General features: G+C 33.3%; 1 protein-coding gene across 1 annotated transcript; it reads left to right on the top strand.

Moving 5' to 3' along the window:
• The first annotated feature begins 10,467 nt into the window (after window positions 1-10,467).
• LOC102610251 (putative disease resistance RPP13-like protein 1) lies at window positions 10,468-17,165 on the top strand. The gene is made up of 6 exons (XM_015525517.3): window positions 10,468-15,253; window positions 15,425-15,503; window positions 15,734-15,817; window positions 15,931-16,199; window positions 16,304-16,438; window positions 16,525-17,165. The coding sequence occupies exon 1, from the start codon at window positions 10,846-10,848 to the stop codon at window positions 15,208-15,210; it is 4,365 nt and encodes a 1,454-aa protein (XP_015381003.2). The 5' UTR covers window positions 10,468-10,845; the 3' UTR covers window positions 15,211-15,253; window positions 15,425-15,503; window positions 15,734-15,817; window positions 15,931-16,199; window positions 16,304-16,438; window positions 16,525-17,165.
• Window positions 17,166-17,789: the final 624 nt, after the last annotated feature.

Here is a 17,789-nt window from a genome sequence, read left to right as displayed (position 1 = left end):
AAATTGACATTAGCTAAAAGAAAATCACATATCCAATTTCAAATTGAAGAAGAGCTCATAAAAAAGTGATAAATAAATAAAAAATTGCTAAGTAATGGTCATTTTATAAATAAATAATAATTGTGTGAAGTGTGGCTCAAGAGATAAACTGAAAGGTCAAATATTATTATTCTTTTTATGAAAAAAAAGGGTGAAAATCTTTATATAAATTTTTCTTCTTATTTTATAATATTAAAAAGAAGGTTTTATTTAATGTTATATTATGATCTTATTTGTAAAGAGGTCATCAATTTATTAATGTTGTATCAATCCTATTACATTTTCCTAAAATATTTTAGAGCAGTAAATGCTGAAACGAAAAAGTTATGAATTTTTGAAATATTTCAATTTTTTTTTAAAATTGAACATTTATATCACGACGATCATAAATTCCATATAATTATATTGAAAACTTGAGAGAACATAGTTTTGAAATATGCACTTTGTAAGATCTATTCTATGTGTAAAATACAATATAGAATCGAATTCGTTTACCACCCCTTCCAATCCTGCGGACTCCATTAAATTTTGTTTTTCATTAGATTTTTTAACAGTGAATTGAGCCAAAAAAAGCTTAATACATTTATAAGAATTATGGTAATTGTGACAGTCATTTGGAGCCTGTAATTGAATTTAATTATATGGAGGAATCCGCACCGGTTTTGACGAGTAACAAAAGCATCAAAATGCATGCTCTCCAATCTTTATTAATGGCTTTTCATGTCTTACATATAATATAGAGTTACGGTAACTCAAACACTAAAAAAAAAATACAAACCGCCCCCTTATTTATATTCATTGTTAGATAAGAATGATAATACAAGTGTGTTAGAGTGCAATTTATGCACTAGTTTTCCATTGTTTATTTCCCTTAATATCGATGTTTTGCACTTAATAATAGTGATTTTTTTTGTAGGTGCAATTCTATTGATTGGTGATAAAATTGAGCTACAAGATGATGTTTAAGGATGATTGTTCTCTTGGAGAAATTATGAGCGCCAGAAGAACTTTGTTGATAAGGCGTGGGTGCGTGCTGTCAACTACGGACCTGCAGTTTTTAGTTTAACGTGTTTTGTATTTTTGGTTATTTTTGTAATTACGAATTTAATATTTCAGATATTAGTATTTTATTTTAAATAGAAGTCTAAAGGAGAAGAGAGAGAGAGTATTTAAGGGAGGAATCTATTGTGAAAAAAAGGAGATTTTTTAGAAAAGAAAGAAACCCTAGATCTAAACTTTTCTCTTCTCTCTATGAAGAACTAAACCTATTATTCTGGTTGAAGGTTAATGAAGTTTTGACTCATCACTACTGTGAGATCTTTCTTATGCTTTAATTGTTTTATTACTTTTTGGGTATTTGTTTATTCTCTGAATTATTATCATGATTATGTTTGTTAATTAGATAATTGGCCACTATTTAATTATCAACTTAAGCTATTGTCAATTAAAGGATTCATCGTATGAAGATTTTAATGTTTGTGACAAATAACATAGCAGTGAGTTGTATTGTGAGAATAAACAATCTAATTTAAATGAACCATCGTATGTGTTTGTTGATTAGGATTTGGGTCTCTCTGGTTTCTCAGGCTGTCAATTGATTAAATCCTATGATCGTATCTAGGGTTGTCTATTGATTAGGGAAATAACCAACGGCCGTACCTTGGTTATCGACTAGTTAAGGAGAGATTGGCTATTAGAGGGTCTCAGTAGCTATAACCGGTCTATTCATAAGTAATAATAATTTATATTTGAATCAATGATCAGTAGTCGAATCAAACTGAGTTAATTCCTTCAACCAGAGCTTTCTCCAATTTGAATTATAACTTTAATTTGCATTCTTGTTATTTTAATTTGATTTTTATTATTGTCAACAATTCCCCCATTTTACGTTTTACATTTTAAAAGGATTTAAATAATTACCGATCTCTGTGGACACGACCCTGCTCAATCACTATACACAATTTATTTAGAGTAGGTATTTATTTTTGCTGGCTTCGACAACCACCAAAGTGGGTTGATATATAATTTGCAAGAATAAGTAATTGATTATTGATGAAATATTCTTTGGTGTGATACTATTTTACAGATGGAATTTGAAAAAAGAAAAATCAATACAAGACAATATTGATTACTAATTTGAAATTTAATTAAATTTAGTTTGAGTAAATGGTTTATTTAACCATTTGAACACTCTCGAGATTCCAATATTCAACATTAATCACCTTGACTTGAAATATTTCTATATTGATCGCTAAAACATTTGCTTCTCTTGGAAGGTTTTGGTTTACGTCCCCCACCTTATATTCATTGCTTGATTTATTCTACAGGTAAAGGTCCGGCCTAACCCGCCACCATCTTAGTGGATTTTAATTAAAAAAATAATGGTTTATTTAACCAAAATTCTCTTTGTTGTATTTTTCCCATTTGTATTGCACTTATAGTCTTGTCAGCCAAACATTATGGACACTTGAAACAGAAATTGATAGAAATGATGCTTGTTTGTTTATCCATGCCATATTTATATTTCGGTGTGAAGTGAAGTTCTCTTACATTTACTGCAATGAATGTTCATTATTACAAATTTAAGTCCTAATCTACAAACTTAAATCGTCACGTCAAAGAGATGTGATCATTACTATTTAATTATATTTCATACAGTTTTGATAGGATGATCTCAAATATTAAGATGGATGGGGTTATTTGAAAGTTGAAACCACTAAAATAGATACACTCATTTATTAATAACTTTTTTTATTATCATAAAATCCATTAAGAAATATACCACAAAGAACAAGATATATTATAAAACATAAATGAAAAGCAAACAACTTTACTCACCCACTCTTGGGATTCATAATTTTTCTACCTCAGAATCTTAATTTTATTCAATATCAATCGTCATTATGAGATTCTAGCCATAGAAACTAGAATTCTAACCGTAAGTGTTGGGTAGATGATGATTGTTAAAACAATTTCTCCATATATATTTAGGGCATTAGGGTTTTTTTGTTTTTTCAATTTTATTCTCTTCGTATAAATAAACTGCTAATGTTCTTGCTATGAGTAGCAAGTATAAAGAATAACAAATATTCAATTGAAAATAAATGTAATTTTATTGACGTGTAATATGTGAGTACTGAGTAACACCATTTCACTTCCCAACCTTTAATCTTAGCTTATTGCTATATATGTACGTTGAAGGGATCTTTTTTGTTGTAACAAAGCCCAAGCTTTGTCTAACCGAGAAAGAATAGTCGTACAAAAACTAGGGGAAGGAAGCGAAATAAAGAGAAAAAAATCACAATTATTTTTTATTTTAATTTATATGGGTGTTAGCCAATGGGCTCATAGCCATTGACAATCTATGTATTCAGAGATTTCCAGTCCCTGTCATTGTTGGGACTTGATTTCTCTTCTAATAAAATTGAGTGGGGATCAATTTATCTTTTCATTGTTTTGGGTAAAATAGATATTCCTTCTGTTGGGATTATATGCTCTTTTAAAGCATATTAATTTATTTTCTGATTAATAAAATATTTGAGATATTTTCAATCACATAAATATATATTGAAAAATGTCTATTTAATCATATTATATGTATTTATGTGATCATCATATGGATTCACAGAAGACATAAATACAAGTTATTTTATGAATAAATAAATTTAGTTCACAATTGATAAATACAGTCGGGCGCTCTATTTATGTTTAGACTGTAGTAAATTCATTGAATGATTCGTTTTAATCATGTATGAATTTACTGATGTAGTTTGACTACATTGACCTGGATCACATATGAGATTTAATTAACCTTGAAATGACTGTCAGACTTATTAAATCTTATAGACATTGATTTTACTGTAATCTTAATCTTGAGTTAGTTATAATTTCATGATTGTAATTGTTATTCCATTTGAGTTACCAATGGGTACGACACACACTTGTGGTCAAGATTACCCGATATCTTTTTTGTTGTAACAAAGCCCAAGCTTTGTCTAACTGAGAAAGAATAGTCGTACAAAAACTAGGGGAAGGAAGCGAAATAAAGAGAAAAAAATCACAATTATTTTAATTTTAATTTATATGGGTGTTAGCCAATGGGCTCATAGCCATTGACAATCTATGTATTCAGAGATTTCCAGTCCCTGCATTGTTGGGACTTGATTTCTCTTCTAATAAAATTGAGTGGGGATCAATTTATCTTTTCATTGTTTTGGGTAAAATAGATATTCCTTCTGTTGGGATTATATGCTCTTTTACAGCATATTAATTTATTTTCTGATTAATAAAATATTTGAGATATTTTCAATCGCATAAATATATATTGAAAAATGTTCATTTAATCATATTATATGTATTTATGTGATCATCATATGGATTCACAGAAGACATAAATACAAGTTATTTTATGAATAAATAAATTTAGTTCACAGTTGATAAATAGAGTCAGGCGCTCTATTTATGTTTAGACTGTAGTAAATTCATTGAATGATTCGTCTTAATCATGTATGAATTTATTGATGTAGTTTGACTACATTGACCTGGATCACATATGAGATTTAATTAACCTTGAAATGACTGTCGGACTTATTAAATCTCATAGGCATTGATTTTACTATAATCTTAATCTTGAGTTAGTTATAATTTCATGATTGTAATTGTTATTCCATTTGAGTTACCAATGGGCACGACACACACTTGTGGTCAAGATTACCCGATATCTTGGTGGGAGCAATTATGAGTATTGGAGTTATAGATTAACAATATAGAATTTGTACAACACATCTCTTGATGGGTTTTCGGTATTTGATCATAGAATTCTTTGGCCAGAGTGTGTCAACATATTTAGTATGTTGAAATGATCATTAGAGAAAAGTAGTAAGTATCAAGGAATAAGATGTAATTAAATCGATTGGACATTTGAGATGTCGATTTAATTAACGATGTGGTACAAAGGATTATGCAGTAAAGAAATCAATGTGGCTTGAGACGAATTATTATTCGAGCATACAATTATGGAGGTCAGTTCCAATCTTTTAGTGGAGTAGATTTGGAATTAAATAATTGGGCTAGTTTAATTACAGGCCTAATTATTTCAGCCACTATTGTATGTTCCCAAATGATCCCTGGATTAGCTCATTTAATTGACTGCGCCACTACTGAATTAATAAGCAAGATAACTAGTTATTTTGGTTAAAAGCCTAAATATATTATTTAGTGGGAGGCTCCATGTAATGTACTTGTGTCTAAGGGGCCTTGTGTTATTTTACAAGGTGGGCCCCTATGACAAGAAAGAAGTAATGTTACTTTTGGTTTATTATTTTTAATTTAAATCAAAACTTATTTAATAGAATTAAATAATATAAAAAAATGGAGCTTAGGGTTTCCACTAGATAGAAATATAAAGGGGCATATTTTCTCCCAAAAGAAACAGAGCAACCACTTTATACAGATCAGCGAAAAAGATTTTTCTCTCTATTGTTGAGAGAAAGATTTTCTCGTGCTAGTTGTTTTAGTGGTGATAAAGGCGTCCACACGTCAAGTGCAGATCAAACTTAAGTCATAGCCTGGAAGATTATTTGGTGGCGAATCGTGATCTAATAGGAGTGGTGGTGACGGATTGTGATCTAGGAACCTAAATCACCTCAGCGGAAAAGGCTAAATCGGATTTTTAAGGTACGATTTCTATATTACAAATTGTTATATATTGTATGAGAGCGATCCTAAAAGTTTTTATAAATATTTAAAAAACTGATTTTTCTCCAACACCTTCGATGTCAAATGAGAGTAGAATTTCGTGTTGTGCCATAATAGAATGACTAAGGAGGTCCCAATCGATTTCTTATTATAAATATCAGTAGAGTTTTTATTGTAATATAATTTTTTATATTTAAGCTAGTATAGAGAAAATTTCTAAATTAGTGGTAGCTCTATGAGTATTTTAGTAGATTTAAATAGACCCACATTTTCAAAATTTCAGGCACTAATAAGATCAGTTTACTCAATTTTGTCATAATTATACCAGGCATCTGATATATTTTATTTCATTTTTTATGAAATTTACCAGATTAACATGTTTTTAATGTATTTTCTAAAATCTTTGATAAACTCATTAGATAAATACAGCTAAACAATTTTTAAAATATGGTAAAAATAACCATACAAAAAAAAACAAAAAAAAAATTGTAAACACGATGTGATTATACCATATCATATCATAACAGTAGCTAGCTCATAAAGTTTCTTTAATCTTGTCAACTAAATTTCCAGGGCCATGTGAAATCACTTTTACGGAGTTTATTAGAATGATCATATGTCACTTGATTACAAAGTAATAATCACAATACACGCAGGATTGTCTTTGATTTCTATGTCACATCAAGAAATTTCGAGGATGAATCCTGGAAATTAACATATAAATTTCTAGGAAGCAAAGAGTTATGTGGAGAGCTAGCTATACGCTATTGCAAACCTAGAGAATCAATCAACGACTTTCTGTTGTTGAGTATAAATATCCAGGATTCTTGTCTGGGATGAATATTTTAGTTTTATCATATATAAGCAAAAACTTCAAACATGAGATTACTAGTTATTAAAAAATAGAACTGGAGTCTGCATGTATCACACATGACTAATAATGTAAACATGCGTAAAAAATGCAGTTAAATACTAGGTAAGCCGGTATCAAAAGATGATTATCAGGGTGAAAAAGAGGAAATTTTCTCTAATTCTTGGTGAGATCAAGATTATTATCTCTAAATCAAAGATTTTACTTTTTCTTTTTTTTCTTCCCAAATAGAGGAATTAGAAAGTTTCATATTAATATTTTAACTCCCTACAACCCTCAAGATTCGAACTCGGTGATCAATAAGTAAAGCAGCTTAAAACTCACTCATTCAAGTCCGTGGGGCAAATCTAAACTTTTACTTAGAATAAATATAGGTTGATATATATGGATAATAACAACATTGAACTATTACGCAATAATAAAGTTCCGTTCTAATAATTATGACATGGACTTCTAGACCATTTTACGGAATTAAATTAATTAATCATAGAGAACCTGTTGGCATTATGCACTCTTTAAAGTATATTAATTTATTTATAAAAATACATATTCTGATTATTTGAGATGTTTTTCAGATATTTTAATTATATAAATATTTTGAATAAGATCTATTTAATCACATTATATATACTTATGTGATTATTGTATAGATTCATAGAAAATATAAATATAAGTTATCTTAGATTAAATAAATTGAGTTCACAGTTGATAAATAGAGTATGGTACTCTATTTATATTTAGATTGTAGTAAATTCATTAAATAATTTATCTTAATAATGTATGAATTTACTGATGTAGTTTGACTACATTGACGTAGATCACATATGAAATTTAGTTAACCTTGAAATGACTCTCAAAATTATTAAATCTCATACGCATCGATTTTATTGCAATATTAATCTTGAGTTAATTATAGTTTCATATTTGTGATTGCCATTTCATTCGAGTTACCAATGGACGTGACATAAATTTACGGTCAAGATTACCTAGTATCTTGGGCGAAGCAATTATGAGTAGTGAGATTATAGATTAACAATATAGAATACATCTCTTGACAGGTTTAAAATACTTGATCATTAAATTCTCTAGTCATAGTGTGTCAACATAATTAGTATGTTGGAAATGATCGTTAAACTAAATCAATAAGTGTCAATGAATAAGATATAATTAAATTAATTGGACAATTGGGATATCAGTTTAATTAGCGATGCGTTATAAAGGATTGTTTAATAAAGAAATCAATATGGCATGGGTCGAACTATTATTTAAGAATACTATCTTAGATAGCATAGAATTATGGAGGTCAATCCAATCTTTTAGTAAAGTAGAATTTGGAATTAAATAATTAGGCTTATTTAGTTATAGGGTTAATTATTACAGCTATTATTGTATGTCCATATGATCCATGAGTTAGCTCATTTAATTGATAAGTAAGATAACATATTATTTGGGTTAAAAGCCTAATGGCTGGAGGCTTTATTTAATATGTCTGTGTATAAGGGTCCTTGTATTATTTTACGAGGTGGGTCCTTATAGCAAGCACAAGTGATGCATTACTTTAGGCTTTATCTAATTTTTAAAGGCCTAAAATTTCCACCAAAAAGATATATAAAAAAGCTTATTTTCCAAAAGAAATACAAGAGCCACAATATGCAAAATAGAGGAGTAGAAATTTTTTCTCTCTAACTTTTAGAGAAAAACTAGTTTTCTCTTGCTAGTTACTTTCAGCAGTGATAAAGGTACGATTCATGATGGCGGATTGTGATCTAATAAGATTCATGGTGACAGATCGTGACTTGAAAGCCTAAATTACTTTTGTGAAAAAACAATGGTATGATTTCTAAATTATAGTAATTCTACATGTTGTATGAGAAACGTGATCTAAATATTTTCATTGCAAAAGATCTTTAACCAACATAACCAAAACCTAAAAGATGTTATCCAATATGAAACTATTGTCGTAGATGGGAAAGAACAAAAGATTCATAACATTAGAAGTAGTGGCGTATCCAGAAAAAAAATTTACTAGGGGCCAAATTAGATAATAGTAAATTTTAAAAATTAAAACTTTGAATATATAGAATATTTGCTAATACATTCATAAGTGTTCTCAACGCATTTTTTTATATTTTGAAAATGTTATGTAATAGACTCATTATCAATATTATTAAATATATCATTTCTTACAAAAACAACTAAACTATCATTCATTCCATCTGATTCTAGAAATAATTCTTTACGAACTTCGTTATTAAAAATTTTGTTCTATTGTTACTTTATAAACCGGAAGAATCAATCTTATTTTTAGAAATAGAAAAATGTTTTTGGGTGGTGGACTATCATTATTTTAATTAAAGTATGGGTTTTTATAATTTTAAAGTTAAAGTTGAAATTTTTTGGGTTTATATAAATTTATAGGAGTTGGTTTAATAGATTTAATGGGGGTAAATTAGAAACCCAAAATATTTTTTTTTTCTTTTAGTCTTAGAATTTATTTTTTTTTTTTTTTTGGGTTGGGACAGAGGGGGCTTCTGGATCTGCCGCTGATCAGAATCTAGGATATGTAGTCAATATTGGCAAGCAAATAAAGCTAAGAAATCCCATATGTATAACTGCTTTTGTCGTTGCCAAGTTCTCGGAGTAGCTACCCTTCTTATCAACAAAAAACTGTAGGGCCATTGTAACTTGCTTTTATTCTTGGGAAAATGACAAACACACCCCCAACGTTTAGGCAAAGAGACAAAAACCCCCCTAATATTTTAAAAAAGACATTTACACCCCAATTTATTATAATTTTACCATTATACCCTTCTAGCATATAAAAAAAATTATTAGATTATCCAATTTGTCTATATATTGTTAATAAAATTATAAATATACCCTCATTGCCTCATTCCTCTATTTAAATTTTTATTAATAACCAATTTTCAAAAAAGACATCTACACACTTAAAAAAATTGTAAATAAATTATAATTTTAAAAATAAAATTGGTTATTAATACCATAATAAATAACGTAGAAATTTGGTTATAAATGTACAAGTTTAAATGATTGACATGTGGAGAATTGTTAAATATACAAGTGTAAAGTTTAAATAAAATTGGTTATTAATAACTAATTTTATTTTAAAATTTATAATTTTTTAATAATTTTTTTAGGTGTATAGATGTCTTTTTTGAAAATTAGTTATTGATAAAAATTTAAATAGAGGAATTGGGCAATGAGGGTATATTTATAATTTTTTTATAATATCCAATTTGTCTATATATTGTTAATTATAAATAGACAAATTGGATAATCTACTAATTTTTTTTTTATATGCTAGAAGGGTATAATGGTAAAATTATAATAAATTGGGGTGTAAATGTCTTTTTTAAAACATTAGGAGGGTTTTTGTCCCTTTGCCTAAACGTTGGGGGTGTGTTTGTCATTTTCCCTTTATTCTTTTAAGAGTTCGTTCATAAGTGAAGTGGCTTTGGGTATGTAGAATGGATTCAAAATCATTATTTTGAAATTAGAAAACAATCACTTAAACTAAATTTGTTACAGCTTAGTTCAACCGTAAACTTTACTTTCCGGTCTTTATTAACAGAGAAATTTAGCCATTAATTTGAGTATTAAGATCCTCTCTAATGTGAAACTTTTAAAAATCTTGTATTATATATTCTCTAGTAAAAATGTATGAGTAAGATTTATTTTTATTTTTATTTTTTTAATTAATAATCACTTGCTCAAGGGAGAGATAAAGTTATGACAAAAGAAAAAAAAAGGAAAAAAAAATGAGAACAAGGGGTTCACACACAATCAAAAAATAATTTCACTTAAAACTGATTTCTAACTGAACACAATTGCATATATTAATTGGGTGGATTAAATATGTCTTCCGTTTAAAATAGTGTCGCGTTACAGTGTATTGCTATCAATAAAAATTGACAGTAGTTAAAAAAAAAAATCGAAGCTCAAATAATGATAACAAGATTATAATCCTTTGGAGCTTGAAGACTATTTGGTGGAGTCCACACGGCTGGACAAGAGTAACATTTTCAATGTTACTCCATTATTAATTGATGTAGGCCCGCTGTTGGAGTCCTTGATTTGGAGTCTTTGCAGGTTTTTGATGTTTTATTTCCATTTTCATGCCCATTCACTAAATCCTGTCTCTTTTTCTTCAATCATTCCAGTTTGATCCCTTCTTATTCTTACACCGATTCCTTTCTCTCCGGCGAACGAACGAAACCATGGCAGAGCTCTTACTCTCTGCTTTCCTTGATGTGCTGTTTGATAGATTGGCTTCCCGTGATTTGTTCAACTTTATCCGTCAACTTCAAGGCGGGGTATCTTCAGAGCTCAGAAAGTGGGAAAGAAAACTGAAGACGATTCAGGCCGTGCTCCGCGATGCAGAGGAGAAGCAACTGACGGACGAGGCTGTGAAGATGTGGCTGGACGATCTCCAAGACTTGGCTTGTGATGCTGAGGACATTCTTGATGAGTTTGCTACTCAAGCTTTGGAACACAAGTTGATGGCGGAAGGCCTTGATCAGCCTGGCTCTAGTAGTAAGGTCCGCAACTTGGTCCCCGCAGCATGTTTCCGTTGTTTCAGTCCAATTACCACCGTGAAGTTCAACTTCAGTATGCGGTCCAAGATCAAAGAGATCACCAACCGCTTGGAAGAACTCTGTAAACAAAGAATTGAACTTGGATTGCAATTGATTCCTGGAGGGACTTCCTCAACTGCTGCTGCTCAGCGAAGACCACCCAGTTCAAGTGTCCCAACAGAACCTGTCGTATTTGGGAGAGAGGAAGATAAGACCAAAGTACTTGAAATGGTATTGACTGATACCGCAGCTGATCATGCTAACTTTGCCGTAATACCCATCGTCGGCATGGGTGGGATCGGAAAAACAACCCTTGCTAGGGAGGTCTACAATGACAAGGCCGTTGAAGATTCCGGTAAGTTTGATGTAAAAGCATGGGTTTGTGTCTCCGATGACTTCGATGTTTTGAGCATCTCAAAGGCGCTTCTCGAGTCAATCACCTCGGCAACTTGTGATCTCAAGACTGTAGATAAAGTGCAGGTTCAACTGAAAAAAGCAGTGGACGGAAAAAGATTCTTGCTGGTCTTAGATGATGTTTGGAACGAGGACTACAGCTTGTGGGTAGATTTAAAAGCTCCATTCTTGGCTGCTGCACCAAATAGTAAGATGATTATCACCACACGGAATTCACATGTTGCATCTACAATGGGACCCATTGATCATTATAACCTCGAGCATCTGTTAGACGATGATTGCTGGTCTATTTTCAAAACGCACGCATTTGAGGGTAGAGATCATAATGCACTTGAAATCTCAGAATCATTCCGCAAGAAAGTTGTTGGCAAATGTGGAGGCTTGCCCCTTGCGGCAAAAACACTCGGGGGCCTTCTACGTACTACTACGTACGATATGTGGGACGACATATTGGATAGCAAAATATGGGATTTACCTCGTCAAAGTAGCATCCTCCCTGTGTTAAGATTGAGTTACCACCATCTTCCGTCTCATTTGAAAAGATGTTTTGCCTATTGTGCGATTTTTCCCAAAGATTTTGAATTCGATGAGAAGGAGCTGGTTTTCTTGTGGATTGCTGGGGGTATTATTCGACAGTCAAGCAACAATGAGCAGCTGAAAGATTTGGGCAGCCAGTGCTTTCATGATCTAGTTTCAAGGTCAATTTTTCAACGAAAAGGCTTTGGCAGTTCTAAATTTGCAATGCACGACCTAGTCCATGATCTCGCTCAGCTAGTTTCTGGAGAAACCATTTTCAGGTTAGAGGAGGACAATTCGTCATCAAGAAGATTTGAAAGGGTCCGCCATTCTTCTTATGCATGTGGCGAGTTGGATGGTAGAAATAAGTTCAAGGTTTTCTATGAAATTGAACATCTGCGAACATTCTTGCCATTACACAAAACAGATTACATTATAACTTGTTACATAACTAGCATGGTGTTATATGATTTGTTGCCAAAGTTCAAAAAGTTGAGGTTGCTATCTTTGCAAGGATACTATATTGGCGAGTTACCTATTCCATTTGAAGATTTGAGGCTTTTAAGGTACCTCAACCTTGCTGACACTGACATAAGAAGTTTACCCGAGTCATCATGCTCACTGTTGAACTTGGAAATCTTGATTTTAAGAAATTGTAGTAGTTTGATAAAGCTGCCGTCGAAAATAAGGAGGTTGATCAATTTATGTCATCTTGATATAAGAGGGGCAATTTTACTGAAGGAGATGCCATTTGGAATGAAGGAGCTCAAGAATCTTCAAACATTATCTAATTTCGTCGTGGGCAAGGGTGGTGAAACTGCATCTGGTTTGGAAGATTTGAAAATTTTAAAATTTCTCAGTGGTGAACTATGTATTTCAGGATTACAAAATGTGAATGATTCAAAGAATGCAAGAGAAGCTGCGTTATGTGAGAAGCTGAATCTAGAAGCATTGTCGCTAGAATGGGGATCCCAATTTGACAATTCAAGAGATGAAGTAGCAGAAGAGCAAGTACTTGGCGTACTACAACCTCATAAATTTGTTAAAGAGCTCACAATCAAGCGCTATGGGGGAGCGAGATTTCCGCTTTGGATAGGAGATCCATTGTTCTCTAAGATGAATGTCCTTGAATTAGATGACTGTTGGAATTGCACATCATTGCCATCGCTTGGGTTGTTGAGTTCACTTAGAGACCTCACCATTAAGAGGATGACGAACCTAAAAAGCATAGGTTGCGAGTTTTTTGGCAAATGTTTCTCAGAGCCTTTTCAATCGTTGGAGATTCTAAGTTTTGAGTATTTGCCAGAATGGGAGCGCTGGGACACTAACGTCGACAGAAATGAGCACGTTGAAATATTTCCTCGCCTTCAGAAACTTTCCATTGTTGAATGTCCCGAACTCTCTGGAAAAGTGCCAGAGCTTCTGCCCTCCTTGAAAACACTTGTTGTTAGTAAATGTCAAAAGTTGAAATTTTCATTGTCAAGCTATCCGATGCTCTGCAGATTAGAAGCTGATGAGTGCAAAGAGCTGCTGTGCAGAACTCCGATTGATTCTAAATTAATAAAGTCTATGACTATTTCAAATAGTTCATTAGACATAAATGGATGTGAGGGGATGCTTCACGCTAGTCGGACAAGCTCTTCACTGTTACAAACCGAGACAATTTCAAATGCTTTGGAGTTTGGAAAATTATTCAAACCAGAATTTCAGGTATTAGAAACTTTGGTAGTTGGCAATTCTAGAGAGCTCAAGTCATGGAGGCCGTATGGAGGTTTTCGAATGCTTTTTAAACCACCAGAAGAGCTAATTATGTTTGCTTGCCCTGATGAGGTATCAATTGAAGAAAGTTGCATAAGTCTTGTTTCGTTTCCAGAGATCAGTTTTTTCCCAAGAAATCTGCGGTATCTCATAATTTCCGAGATCTCAACATTAAGATCCTTACCTGAGGAAATTGTGGACAACAATTCACGACTTGAAAGCTTGTATATCGGATATTGTGATTCTCTCAAATTCGTCACAAAAGGGAAGTTACCTTCATCTCTTAAAAGTCTTCAGATAGAGAATTGCAAGAACTTACAGCACTTGGTCGATGGTGAACATGATGCTTCTGCTGTTGCTTCTTCTTCGTCATTTTTTATCAGTTATTGTCATTCTCTAACATTTGTTGCGAGGCAGAAGCTACCGTCATGTATTAAAAGCCTCGAGATAAACTGCTGTAAGAATTTGCAGTGTTTGGTGGATGATGAAGAGGATGCACCTTCTTCTTCACTTTCATCAGTGACGTTGGAAAGCCTGCAGATAAGGGATTGCCCTCAGCTCACCTGTTTATCATCGGGAATCCACCTACTTGAGGCGCTTGAAGACCTCCACATTCGTAATTGTCCAAAGCTGGAGTCAATACCCAAGGGCCTGCACAAGTTACGGAGCATTTATATAAAGAAGTGTCCAAGTCTTGTTTCCTTGGCAGAAAAAGGGCTTCCCAACACCATTTCACATGTAACCATTTCCTATTTTGAGAAGCTTGATGCCCTGCCCAATGGCATGCACAAACTCCAATCTCTTCAATATTTAAAAATAAAGGAATGTCCTAGTATTTTATCGTTCTCAGAAGAAGGTTTTCCAACAAATCTAAAACTAATTAGAATTGGAGGTGGAGTTGATGCGAAAATGTATAAGGCAGTCATCCAGTGGGGATTGCACAGGCTTACATCTCTTATAGGCCTCTCAATTGAAGAATGTCATGATGCAGAGTCCTTTCCTGACGAAGAGATGAGAATGATGCTGCCCGCCTCTCTAACTTTTTTGATCCTTAGGAGATTGTCGAAATTGAAATACCTTTCTTCAATGGGTTTTCAGAGCCTCACCTCTCTTGAACATCTATTGATTGAAGATTGCCCAAATCTGACATCATTTCCAGAGGTGGGCCTTCCATCCTCACTTTTGAGCTTAGAAATAAAAAATTGTCCAAAGCTGAGAAAACAGTGCAAAAGGGATAGAGGAAAAGAGTGGTCCAAGATTGCTCGCATTCCTTGCGTTAAGATAGATGACAAATTCATATACGATCCAGAGGCAGAGTAGATTTTGTTACTTCATACATTTCTGACCGCTCTAACAAAACGAGGTCAGTTGTAGCAAAGAGATATCAAAATCATTTTGAAAATACTTCTTATTCATTTTCATATATCAGAATCAGATACTAGGTTGAGACAATTTGTACATGATTTCCTTTCCTTTTTCTCCTTTCTTTTTCATCCTACTTAAGAACGCCAACATGGCTTGTACTTTGATGCAGTGACGTGTTCGTAGAAAAGAGATAGTAGCATCACCAATGTATCAGAAGAATATAAGCAGACAATAGTACCCTTGATGAGGTAAAAAATTCATGATCCTCACCGGTTAACTTCTATTAGTTGTTTCTTGAAAAGCACAACTAGTGTGTGATTTACAATTTATTGTTAGTCTTAGTATCTGATGTCCTTTTTCTCCAGAATTTAGAGTATCTACTATATTATATGTTGTCAGTTGCAGTATCTGACGTACAACTTGCATTTTACTCGTTTTCCTTAGTTTGCTTATGAAATAAGATTTAAGAGGTTTGCAGGAGCATCTGAAGGGGGTTAATAAAACTAGACAACATGGGAGGTTTCGCTTGCTGCCAAGTCTTCAATCTTTACTACACAATCCTGTGAGTACTTGAAATTGATGCATTATGCCTGAAATTACAATAAAGACTGCAATTCTCATGCAGCGAATGATTTGTTGTTGCAAGACTTTAGATTGATAAGACTTACCCCACAGGCTTATTGGATGTTGCAACACGCCAAAATCCAGTGAGAACTTTGCCTCTACAGAGCCAAGAGCCGGTTTGCATTAATGACAATTTCGACAAGGGAAATCACACCATCAATCTGAACTTCGAGACCGTTCAGATCAATCATCCATTTCATCAACTGTGAATGTCATGACGGTGGCCAGTGCAGGAAACAAAGGATGTGTCATAATAAATTAAGAACATGAGAAGCATGAGGGGAGATTCGATTACATACAGGCTTTTGGAACTTTTGCTGGTGAGTGGTAATTAACGAAATTTGTGAGCTTATTCAAATTTCAATATTTTTCCTGTTTTGGATAAAGTTGGTGCTGAGTTTGCTAAATCTGTGTTTTCTTTTAGATGATAAATTCATTTTGCTTTTGGAATGGACTGAAGGCAGGCTGGGATATGTGGCATAACAAGTTAGCCTTTTGGTCCTGGTGATATGATATTTGTAATTTTCAGATAAAAGGTTACGGACTCATGGCGATGATGGTAAGACGTCCACTAATACTTTCTTCCAATTCAATTGCCTTCTTTCTTGAGTAGCATGCTAGTTAATTTGCCTCTGTTTGGTGCAGGATTATTTCTAGAAATGGAGTTATGAAAACAAATCGATTCTGTGTTGGAATGGAAGAGAATGAATGTCCTGCAGCACCTTTGACCAAAGATGGCTTGGGGTTTGAACTTTGAAGAAACATCACAACGGGCAGAATGAAAAACATCGAGATTGACATTGAGACAACAAGATCACCGTTTCATGAACTTTGATGCTAATCCAAGTCCCTGGAAAGAGGACGTATACCAACACCAGAATGAGATTTCAAAAAATCCATGATCCTCCCCTGATAACTCGGTCATTGCTTTACGAGCATGTTTGCTGATGCAAAGCTTCATCCGTTGAAGACTTACGCTGCAGGCTTGACGGATGCTGTCTGAATTCCGGTAGGAAATAAGAACTTTGGCTGCCTCTGCAGCACCATGTTCTAATTTTACATTCATCCATCCATATTAGACTAATGTCATCAACTTTGAAATGTTGCAAATGCTATAATGGCTGCTTTCTCTACTTAAAGACGATATATGTTGTCATCCTCCTGCTCTCTATAGTATAATTCAAAGTATGAGAGCTTGCACTGTAAGATTATGTCACATTTGACCCAATCATACGTGATTAATTTATTAAAGTTTTCTCTTCGATCAATCAGACAGATTCAGATCTTTTCATCTTTTATGATTATGTGAGTAACTTCCGTTGAGTAATGAAAAGTATCAACTCAGCTATGTCCTCATCTCTCACCCTGAGGCGAATCTCCCCAGCTGAATGGCACGAGCAGAGTCCTAGTAAAACATCGTGTACGGGCATGTGCCAACTAGAAACGAGCACTGACCAGAGATATGTACCGACCAGATGCTCATCACCCAAAGAAAGAGCACACGATCTCACGAAATCACGACAAGTTCGCTATGCCGCGAATCGCTGGGAAGAACATGCCATCCCACGTTTACCCATGATTCGGTGGTTGGAGACCCATGAGGGTCTGCCATCACTCGAAAATGGAGGGCATGAAGAATACGCAGGAAACGTGGGATGATGGCTATAAGAAGCCAAGAGACCGATGAAGAAAAGGATGAAAAAGTGGAGAGAAAATGAAAAACTCTGCCAAATTGAAATCCTGACTCATTTTTACACAGATCTTCGATACAGATTGTGCCGAAAATACTGTATTCAGTTTACTCGCTTAAATTATACACTTTACCCGTAAATATCTTGTTCTAACTTAAGCATGGGAGGGTTTACGCCGGTAAAACCACCGGCGTCTCTGACTTGTTTCTGTGAGCGCAA

Source organism: Citrus sinensis, chromosome 3 (genome assembly GCF_022201045.2).
Source record: "Citrus sinensis cultivar Valencia sweet orange chromosome 3, DVS_A1.0, whole genome shotgun sequence".
NCBI lineage: Eukaryota > Viridiplantae > Streptophyta > Magnoliopsida > Sapindales > Rutaceae > Citrus > Citrus sinensis.
This window is presented reverse-complemented; position numbering and strand designations above follow the sequence as displayed.